The sequence below is a fragment of the Podarcis cretensis genome (genome assembly GCF_951804945.1).
Source record: "Podarcis cretensis genome assembly, chromosome: 5".
Classification (NCBI taxonomy): Eukaryota; Metazoa; Chordata; class Lepidosauria; order Squamata; family Lacertidae; genus Podarcis; species Podarcis cretensis.
Window position 1 is genome coordinate 30,528,266 of NC_137174.1, and position 11,824 is coordinate 30,540,089.

Genomic DNA, 11,824 nt, shown 5'->3' on the forward strand with positions numbered 1-11,824 from the left:
GTTAATGGCTCTTCAGTTATTGCATTTTGCAGTTGTATGTACCAGCGGAAAGATGTACTGTGAGGAGAGTGTCTGCATTAAGGATAATAGGTTTAGAAAACATGTGGTTATTTCAGTGTCAAATGATCATTAATTTATCATACTTCTTGCCACTATATTTCAAGATTGCCATAATAAAAAGGGTATTATTTCTCATGAGAAATCTCTATTTAGAAAGCATATTAGTTGTCAGAGGAACAAACCAGTCATAATTCTGCCTGAAGTTTGATCAATCCACAAGTCTGACCAGCTCTTTGTTTTAATAGGTTTGTGTGTATGTATAAATGTATATGTATATATATATTAAACACACACGTTAAAATACTGGAATGACTAATGGGTAATCCAATTAGAAATCTGGGTGACAGGAATACAGCTTGCTGCACACACTTGTCAGTATTAGGGGACACACTGGGACTTTCCTTTAAACTGGCTCCCCTCATATATTCATGGCTTGGTAAGTATAGCCTTAGAAAATTATTCTATTTGTGCTTACAGATATTTTAAATAATAGATGCACACACAGCCTGCAAAGCACTAAACAAAACATCAAAACATTGCAGAAATCAGTGACAAAACTTCCATAGGTTTTAATGGATCTGGAATCCACACTTATTGGACAGTAAACTGATTGTATGGAAAGGTCCAACATGAATTTGGTTGCAAGATTCTGATTTGGAACATGTGGGCCTTCTATTATATGCAGAGGCAGCCCTCTTGTACCAAACATGTTTATTCAATCTATGGCTAAGCAAGGTGTATTACATTGGGATATCTCATCTAAACAGATTTTAAATTTTGAATATTTTCTGCAGCTATATTATTTATTTCCTCTCCTGATTTATTTTAGTCTTTTGCTGTCTTGAACTCCTTAAATCATTCTTTGTTATAGGGGGAAGATGGCTTGCCAGTTCAAGGATGCTGGAATAAGGTAATGGCATGATTGTGATATGTGCTGCTTCTGCATGGTGTAACTATAACAGAAAAGCATGATGGGTTGGCCATAGCACACTTCTGTCCCAATTCAAAAACTTCTATATTATAGGTACTATGTTATTGTTCAAATATATGAAAATAAGATGAATGCATGGGTAATGTATCTTTTATAACTCAGACCAAACCAAACACATTAGCAATTCACCATGCTGTAAGCCGCCCAGAGAGGGGTATACATAATATAATCATACCAAAAGCCTAAAATTATAAACTGTATGCCAATATTTTAAGAGCCTAAGTAGACATGACGCTAAACACATCATTAGCAAACATCTCTGTATGCAGTCTCTCTTTTAATGCAGAGCAGGCACATGAGGGTAGTGCTGCAAAGAGAACTTTCCTTCTGGGGTCAAAAACAGCTGGAAGGGATTATCTTTGGGGGGGGGCATGATAGAGGAAAGAGTTAAACCTTCTATCACCATGTACTTCGGTCCTGACAAAAATCACCCCAAGTTCGCTATTCTTTTTCTTTTAATCCGCATAGCTGCTTACTAATGATGTGTTTGATGACATATCTAGTTTGGTCCTTAGAAGTCAGAATTTGACATTCATGAGAATGTTAGACTTATTTAACAACTCACTTCTGTTATTCAAACAGAGACTTTCATAATTAAACATCCAAAACTTTTAAAATTAGGTTTTAAAGACTTGGTAACAGAGTCTGTAATTTGTACAGAGGTTACATATCTATTGGACTCTCTGTGTAAAAGTATTTGTGAGCCTTTATGCAATCAAAAGTATGCTATATGGCTGAATCCAGCATTAAGATGCCCTGGTGCATCCGTTGTGATAAAGTATCTCTCCATAAAGTTCGTGCTGTGATTAACCTCTCACAAGATGTCTCGTACAGTATGATGACATTTTACATGCTTTTAACTTGTGTAGTTTCAACACAAGTTGAAGGCCAGCTGGTTGAAATTACACAAGTTAAATGCAAGCAAGGCAGAGAGCTTAGCAGCTTTTTTGGGCCAGGTTTTCGCAGTGCAAAAAGAGCTTTTAAGTTCTCTGCCTTTCTTGTGTGGGCCATGCCCTCTCAGCACACCAGTGCTGGAATGCTCTTGCAAGATCTCACAGGGCTGTCCAAGTTCCTGTGAGATGTCGTGTGAGCATCCCTAACCTTCCAGAGCCAGCATGCTGAGTGGGCCTTGCCCAGCAAGCAAAGCAGAAAGCTTAAAAGCTCTGCAGATCATAAGACTGCCACTGATTAAAGTGGAATTCCAGTGAAGCATTTTGAACTCCAAAGTGCAGACTGTGAATATAGAGGGAATAGGACCAAATGGGTTACAAATTTCTCCTAGTCAATTACTGAAGAATGCAAAATGAACAGGTGATTTCCCCAGGACATCAGTTCCTAAGAAAAATGCCTGTCAACAAAGCTAGACATTTTCATACTGATGAAACACGCAAAATCTCTCTCTTTTACATCAATAAGACTTCAACATGCTTAGCTTTGATTACATGCTTAGATTATTTCCCTTGGATCATACTCACATAACAGTATACCTTCACAGCACTTCTTCTCAACAGAAAATCCCTTTCAAAATTATTATGTGTGATATTAACATAGTTTTATATTTTTCTTTTGCAGTGAAGATTCTAACCATGGACTGGCCTGTGTGTGTATGTGTGTTTGTGCATAGAATATTTATTTTTATACAGTGTTCTTTTTGGAAGTGCCAAAAGATAATGCATTTTTCAAATTCTAAAGAGCTGCATATTTTTGTACAGAAAATGCTACTTTTCTCCTTTTTATCTGATTGTCAGTCATTTGTATCATTATATGTATATTGATACTATGCTACTTGCATTGCGGAATACAGCTGCAATATTTGCATGATATTTGTGCACTCATACTAAGTGATACAGCTAAATAAGTTATTGCATTAAGGTGCCAGGAAGAATCATTCTATTTACATAGGAAGACCAACAAAGCCATTTGACAATGAATGCAAGAACAACTTAAAATACTATGGACTTTCATTATTAAAATGAAATGAAATTAACATTTGTAAAATAAATCATATATATATATAATGGTATTTCATGGGGAAACGTAAGCCAACAAAGTGAGAAACAACAGGGACCACCTGTGTTCAAGCCTATTGCCAGCAGAGGGCACCACTGATGAAATAACTAGGAGGAGAGAATTTGTGGATAACAAAACATGCACATACAAAAAGCACTGATCTTCTAGAATCAGTTAAAGCTAAGGTTAACATTTCAGTGAGGAAGTCATTGGTGGGAACAGCAGGCTTCCGATACACAACTAAGTGCACAATCTTATACACCCTTACAATAAGGAAGTTGGTCCCACTGAACACAGTAGAAACTTCTAGCATTCATAATAACCCTTTTCAGTTCTTGGACGTCTTTTAAAATCTGCTGCCTCTCTTCCCATGCATTGCTGCTCTTCAAATATTTCATTCTAAGGAGCATCAAATGTTATTGCACTAAGATGCATTTATTCAGCATTTCCCTGTTTGCCCCTGCACCCTGCAAGATCTCACAACCCAAACAACGGCTGTTTTCCTCTGGTTTTAACACATGTTGCTTCTTGTCCTCACTTCAGTGCCAAACTAAAGGTAATGCAAGAGACTAAAATAATTAATTCTGGCCACTATCAATTAAAATACATGAACCCAAGAGGCCCAGAGTGGTGGTCCTGACCCCAGGAGACCCCAGGCTGCAGCTAAGGATCTCAAGGTCACATCTAGTTGTGCCCTCAGATCAGTGAACAGTCTGTTAAGTTTCCCTTGACATTATTAACATATGATAGATTCTTAACTAAATATATGCTGACCACTTCACATAGAGGAAAGAGCAGCTTTCTGGTCAATCCACTGAAACCAGGACAAACCCACAGCAGGATATGCTTTGCCTTGGTAGGTCATGAGGTGTGTGTGCCTCAGCTGAACATTTCCAATTATTTTCTCATTTCCCCATGTGACTTGTCATTCTTCTCATATCCTTCTAAATCTCTTCTGGCTTCTCAGCATTTTCTTGAACTTTAGCATGGAAAACATAGTACTACAAATGAAGGCTTAGCCTTGTGTAGATTACTGCTATGTATTTCTCTTAGTCCTGGAAGCAGCACTAGTTATGTATACTATAGACGCAGACCAGTATTTTAAAAGATGTCACTCAGTTCATGCACCATGCAAATTCCCCATCACGATTACCACCAATATCCACACTAATAACAGATCCGCAACATACATTTAAAGCATACCCAACACACATTGAAAGAACATTACTTTCTCCAAAGAATCCTGGGAACTGTAGTTTAAAAAAGACAGAATTGTAGCACTGTGAAGGGGGAAACTACAGATCCTGGGATTTTTTGGGCGAGTTATGTGCTTTAAATTTGTTGGTCTTTAAATATATGGTGTATATCTACCAAATTCTGCAGCTGACAATTCAAAATGTGCACTGCATCCCCATGGATGCACCCCAAATGAATCGTTATGAAATCCAACTCAGATTTAGTTCACTATCAGGGCACAACAGGAAACTAGACTGTTCCTGGTTTACAAGGTCACTATTCTGAGTAGAGCAAAGGATTGTGCAACATACTAGCTGCAATCCACTCACATTATTTCAGGGAGGTGTGATAGACTCCCATCATTTTCAGAAAAGGGATGGCACAGGTGCAAAACCCAAAATAGATAAGTGAAAAATACTTGCTGCTAAGGATTATAAACGTTTAAGTGGAGCCCAGTGGAACACAGATAAAATTAGATTTGAGATTTTGCATAGTTTTAAGTACATGAGAGCAGCACTTTTACTAATATCTGAAAGGACATTTCTATATGAAATTATATATCTGTCACTTAAAGGGTCAAACTCCTTGGCTGATAGCCAAATAATGAAACAAGTAAGAGAGTGGAGATATTTGTGGAAGGCCTACAGTGGTGACAGAAGAACATCCTGCTTGAAGGTTTGCTGAAGCTATTGAATGAGTTGCCTCCAAGGAGCACGGAAGTATTCTTGAGCCACGCGCACCAGAGCTTTGTTCCTGAACAGTGGACCTGGTGAGGCTGCAGAAGATGGACACCCCAGTGGTTTTTGCTCTCTCCTTCCAGAGGTCGGCACCAGTGCCAGATGTGAGAGAAACTGGCTTCTGTTTCATCATTTTTCATTCAATTCAGTCTGTTTTGATAATAGGAGCCTTCGTCCGAAAATCTTGACATGTCATGCAGCAGCTGATGTGAAGAACATTAGGACATAAGACAACTTTCTGTGGTTGTTGCTTTTTTCAGAAGAGGGGCTATTTTTCTCATACTTCTAAGCAATAAACTTGAATATTGATTCTGAAAAGCAGCTCAGTGAAGATACAGCAACACTTTGCCATCTTTCCTGGTTGCCCAGTGACAAACATTCATTTACTCACATGATGATTCCATCGTTAACCTTTTCATGGCTTCTCTTCAAAAGCTACCATTTATTTTTCTGCAAGAAAGTTATTATCCTTTTGGTGTACTAGAAGTTAATTTTAAATTTGATAAATGTTTGATTTCTTTTCTACATTATTTTAGTTCTACTCATTTTCAGACATTTTTCATACTAGAAACATATTTGTCATGAAGTATTTTCTGCCATGATAAAACTCTGTTCAATTTCTCTAGGTTCCCTTTTCAGTGGAACTATCCCAGTGCTAAAAACATAAGGGTACCACTTTAACAGACTTTTTGGGACAAAAGATTAGGGGGGGGAAATATAACTTTCCAATAATGTGCTGACAGTTTTAATGACAACTTCGCCCCTTTTGAATTTTGATAGTTTTGTAATATCATCTGAGTTATTTAAGAAGTCTCAAGTGGATGCAATGTAGTCCCAGTAACTTACTATTTTGTCAACTAGGTTTAAAACTTCTACTGATTCCTGTAGTCCATGTGTATTATTGTTAATTTGTTTTAAGTGTAGGTATCTCTGGGATGTCTTCTATTGTGAAGACTTGTGCCAAAAACGCATTTAGTTCATCTGTAATTTACTTGATGGTTTTTTTTCCTTTTCTGAATGCTCCCCCAGGGCTCTAGCACAGTTAAACTGCCCCAACAGCCCCTTGCATACAACACTTTTGCATACTTTTGGGCTCCCTTATCCCTTTCACAGGAGGCAATTCTGTGTATACATGTTTACACATGCAGATCTGCATCCTACATTGCTGAAAATGGATTCATGCAGAAATAGCATATTCACATTGGAATGCCCACAAAGCTCTAGATGAGAACTGTCAGTAAACACTCAAATAGCAACAACCCATAAATTCTTAAGGAAACACACATGATTGCTTTGATTGTTGGATGCTTCTTTCACCAGGACAGAATTTGTGGAATGAGGCTCCCCCCACCTTCCCTCTAGTCCCCTGAAAGTCTGTTAGTAGTGACTGAGATACTTTGGGGATATGCTATGGGGGCCTGCAAATTAAAATCCCTCACTTCTGATTAGAACAGCAATCTGGGATCTAAACCATTATGTTTCATTGATTGCTTATAAATCATAGTTTAGTGCAGAGCCTGAACTATTCAGTAAGAAAATAGAAGGATTTCACAATACTGAGAACAAACAGTATAAACTGGTTACTGGAAACCTTAATTGCCACTGGGTACTATTTCATCACTAGATGATTTCTGCCACAGCTTTAACTGCAGAAAAACCAGAAATGGGCAAGTCAAAAGTGATACAGGGTAGTTGTTCATGAGACTTGCGCTTAAGTTCTTATAATTATACCACACTGGGCACAGTTAAGTGCACCATTATGAACCAATGCCACTGAAATCAATGGGGCATAAGCATGGATCTGTGTTGCAGTGTACCCATAATTTAGATGTCCTGCTAGGTTTCAAGGATTGTTCCCATCCCAACCTCCACACATACAATCTGGTCAGCAAAGAGGTGTTCACTGCAATGTTGGAGGTGGCTCCATATGGACAATGGGAATGCATACAGAGGACTGCCCAGCAATGAGGAGAAAGCCCTCTGCACTTACGAATTCTTTATGTATGCACCTGCAAAATTTTGGATTGGACTGAATGTTCTTCAGATCAGGGAGAGTGTGTGCTCACAAAGAACAAGAAGAAATTGAATGTTACTTCAAAACATTTTTGATATAAGACTTATTCATTGTAAGTATTAACAGGGACTGCTATTTTTGCATATCAGGTTTGTTGCAGAAGTTCTTGTTTTGTTGAGGTAAGAATGTGTCCAACTGCAGGGCGGTGTGCCTTTGTACTTTAATATATTCATTTTTTAATATTACATTTCCTTTTTTATTTTGTTATATATTCTGTAGCTGTGTTTTGATATGGAAAGCAAGAAAATTTTAAGTTCCTAAATCATTTGTTGTTAGGGATGTTTTCTTGCCTTCCAAGTACACTATCTTATTGGTGCTTTTTTGCTGATGGGCAGATGTTCAGCTCGGAAGTTTTCTTTTTTCCACAGACTACCCTGGGGACCAAACAACTGTGGACTCCCTAAATACAGGCCCCCAATCAAGCTCTAGCAACTCAGTTATGTTTGGCTAACAACACCAGGAAGAGGACAGGGATTCACATTCCAGTGAATGTGCATCTAACTGTGCACCCCCATCCTTCTGGCACATTAGCTATGCACCACTAGAGCTGGATTGAGGGATCAAAATGGTCTCTTTCAATAATAGTAACAATTTACACAAAATGTAGGGACCAGGAAGGGCAAAGAAATGGTCTCTTTTGATGACAGGTGGTGTCTCTAAACGAAAACAGACTCAAACATGTCTGTTCTGTTTGAAGCGATTGTGAAAATGAAACTAACCTCTATACTGCCAATTTTGTGATCCAATAAGACACTTTCCTGTGCTTTAACTTTCAACATCCAAATTGTCCTAAGTAAACAACTCCTTGCTCAGACACAGTATAGCTCTGGACATGAAGAGCCTGAGGAATGAGCAAGAGAGGACTGCCATCACCTTCACACTCTCCTTGTAAGCTTCCTCTATTGAAAACAGAACGCTAGACAAAATGGATCTTGCATGATCCCCATTATATTTATGAATTAATTGAGCACTTAAACGCTAAGTTCATTACGCAGTCTATATAATCTTTGGGCATTTGGGTTGCTTGCATATTTGTTAGCTCTCAATGGTTTTATATCTAAATAACTAAATACCAGCTTTGCTTTATAAATGATGTATGGAGAAGGAATTATAGTTTTTACATGCATTAATCTTAGGTTTTATTGTTGCTATTATTTTTGACTACTTACTATACTATTTTGAGATTACAGACAGTAATGGGAAGTATAAGGGTCTGATGGTAAATCAATTAGCTACCTTTTCCTGTTAATACATTGCTCCTGGTGAGTGCCAACATCCATTTAGAGAAAATTCCGTATGTCTCCGCATCCCAATACACTTCAACACCTCACTTCTACATCTTTCATATCCCTTCAATCAGTGCCACTAATTCTAGTGACTCTTGCAAATGAGTACATATCCTCCTCATGCAACAAATATATTTTCATAAATATATTTAAACTCCTATTTAATGTATCTACCAAATTTTCTCCAATATATGTAATCAAAAATTTCTAGTCTTCATTCTACATGTTCTTCCAAAACTAGAAATCAGTGCGTGCCAAACAGCAAAAAAGATATCGAAAGTGAAATTAATTCTAAATATGTTCTAGCAGCTATGCAAACTTTTGTATGAGCATGAGAACTCCTAGAAAAGCCATCTACAATAGCTCTGTGCACTCTTGTGCAAGCATTTTTGGAATGCTAGCAGCAATTTTTCTTCCCCTTCAGTTAATTATGGGATCCAGCACCACAATGTCTAAAGATGCATGTCCAAAAATCATGTTTTGCATGCAAAGGAATTGATTTTTTTGAAGAATTTCCTGTGAGTAAAGACCCATGCAAATATTTCCAAGGACCCATCATATCTTACTCATGTGACTTATTGAAAGATGACAAATTAGTTTTATTTGCCTTCTGTGTGCATTTACCAACAACAACAAAACTAGTGTCATGAATTCAAAGTGGACAGACCCTATAGGAATTATTTCCAAATCCAGGTTAAGGTAGATTATAAATAAATTCTAGGAACCTTCATAAATAGTAGGTAAAGATATTAAAATCAGGGCAGACAGAAACCTGCCATTTAAGATTTTTTTTGTGGTATCCTACCTCACAATAATCAATGGGACTCTTGTAATAGCTTTAAAGTCATCATTTCATTCTAGATATTTAAGCTATCAGAATTTGTTTAAAAAATTATACGAGTAGCTAATCTTTTGAATTAATATTTGGTTTTATTATTTTTTTAAAAAAAGACTTTCGTTATGGAGCCAGTTTTTGCAGGAAACTGATTTGCAGAAACAATTTGTTGTTGTTTCTGGTTTTGTCAATTTACATGACAACATATGCTTTTTATCTCGTTTTATTTGATGTACAAATATTTAAAATTTAATTAAACTGGAATATATTGCATTGTTGGGGCATTGTTTCTACATTCTCCTACATAGGCTTCAACTGATTTGAAATAGACATCTTTGTATTTACATAGGTTGCGATGAAATTTTCAGTTTGTTAAATCACTGCTTGGCATGCCAACTAAATATTGTAGGGTAATATTTAATAAGCTTTGTGAGAAAGCAACTTCAAACTCTTTTTACTTCAAACAGATAAAGGTATTTATTCATTTAAATTGGATTATCTACCTAAGCAGTTACTGTTGTTGTTTTTTACCTGTTTCTTCAGATAAGCCTTTATTTATCAGAGATGCAAACTCATCAAATTATACGTAGCTTTAAAGTACAACCCAATACAATCCTGCTCAGAAGTGTATCCCAGATAATGGGGTACAAAATTGCAGCCTTAACCTAAATAATTCTGTTTAAATAGTATGTGTGTGTGTGATAAGCTATTTTGAAATTAACTGCAGCCGAAGTTTATGCCCACTTTTTAAAAAAGTATTTCAAGCTTCTGCAGAATACTGATTTAAACGTTTAGGGTTATATCCAACAAGTCATACACAGAGTAGAACTACGGAAATCAATGGATAAGTGCAGTTTTATTTTCAACATTCCCAACAAAATTACTTTTTGGAGAAATGGAATCAAGCATACACCTCATCATTATACTGTAACAAAATGTAAGGAGATGATGCTCAGATCTTTATAAAGTAGCAGCAAAAAAAAAATGTTCACTTTTTATGTAAAAATATACTAAATCAGGATATACACATTCGTGGCTTGAAAAGCAGTGACATGGTTTTCTTCGCAACATTTCCAAATCACATTTTTATGTTGCTGTACACACAGGAGAGGAAGCAGGGATGTCTTCAACCAATGTGCATTACCTGCTACTCCCCACCCATTCCAATTCAATGAAACTTTCATCTGCACATGGGCCAGCCTGCCCATGAGGCCTGGTGAAGCAGTCAACTCACGTGGCAGATCCAGCCTCTGAGGAGCATGTCGCCCACCGCTTCCTGTGCTTGTCGGCCGCCGCCTCCTCTGCTCACAGGCTGTTCCTCTCTGGCTTTCTTTTACTCCCCACCACCACCTTCAGCATGCTGGGCCTTTTCCAGACCACCTCCAGTTACCTCAGGTGGCTGTGGCTGCTGAAAAGTGGTGGCAGGGGGCGCTGCAGAGGAAGCAGCAGCCCTTTCTATTTTGTCTCATGCGGCAAAAACGTCCTAGGCTGGCGCAGACAATGGCTATCGGAAATGAACACACCTCAGATTAACTGCTGCTTACGTTTTCAAGTCAGATAGAAGCTGGTTTGAGGGGAAACACATCAAACACCAGTAATTCCCATGAAGCTGGAGGATAGATAGGGATTGTGGTTAGCACCATGTGTCCATCAGTGCTGGGAGCAAACTGAGCTGAAGTAAACAGCAATATGCACATAGCCTCAAGTATAATAATAGCTTTCTTAGGCAAAGTAGATTATAAGCAACATTGAGGATATACGCTCAAATGCCGTAACTAGTTCTCCATTCTTTATCATGCACTGTGGGGCAACAATTTGATCCTACTCCAGGAAAACTACAAACATTCACTGTGCTAACATTTACTTATCTTGTATTATTTCTGTAGTGGGGTTATTGTTTGGAAAACGTAAGTTTATGCAATTCTGTACTGTTGGTTTATTGTATATGATGTAAATATTTATCTTTTTAAAATGGCAAATGTTTACGATTTATTATTTCATGCAGCCGATTTAAAAATAAAGTGTGCATTCTCTTACAAAACCTTATCTGTATATTAATTGTGTGTGTGTGTGCGTGCTATTAAGTGGTGGATTGTTTTAACTTTTTTTTTTTTACCGTGCTTCAGTTTTCACTGAAAACTTTGAAACTGCTTAGCAGTCTCTACTCAACCTTTATATTTATAAACAAAGACCTTATTTCCAATACAGTGGTACCTCGGGTTACATAAGCTTCAGGTTACATACGCTTCAGGTTACACACTCCGCTAACCCAGAAACAGTGCTTCAGGTTAAGAACTTTGCTTCAGGATGAGAACAGAAATCGTGCTCCGACAGCGCGGCAGCAGCAGGAGGCCCCATTAGCTAAAGTGGTGCTTCAAGTTAAGAACAGTTTCAGGTTAAGTACAGACCTCTGGAACAAATTAAGTACTTAACCCGAGGTACCACTGTAATCTCTCCTCACAGTGAAAGTGATATATTTTAAACCATTGGGAGAAATAAAAAGCTTAAAATGCTATACAGTCATACCTCGGGTTACAGACGCTTCAGGTTGCGTTTTTTTGGGTTATGGACCCGCCGAAACCCGGAAGTACCGAA

The 11,824-nt window shown here is 37.7% G+C and overlaps 1 protein-coding gene across 20 annotated transcripts in view; it reads left to right on the forward strand.

The window, feature by feature from the left end:
* The window catches only part of COL13A1 (collagen type XIII alpha 1 chain), a gene marked incomplete at its 5' end in the record, with an annotated part of 93,137 nt that extends 83,804 nt beyond the window's left edge, over positions 1–9,333 (forward strand). For 10 of the 20 annotated variants that reach the window (XM_079976336.1, XM_079976337.1, XM_079976318.1 and 7 more), the window contains 2 exons: positions 932–970; positions 4,872–9,333. In XM_079976336.1, the coding sequence (XP_079832462.1) occupies positions 932–970; positions 4,872–4,901 (69 nt within the window). In that variant the 3' untranslated portion in view covers positions 4,902–9,333. Of the gene's footprint in view, positions 1–931; positions 971–2,623 lie in introns of all 20 variants that reach the window. The other 10 variants (XM_079976342.1, XM_079976301.1, XM_079976316.1 and 7 more) reach the window with 3 other exon arrangements.
* Between the last annotated feature and the right edge of the window lie 2,491 nt (positions 9,334–11,824).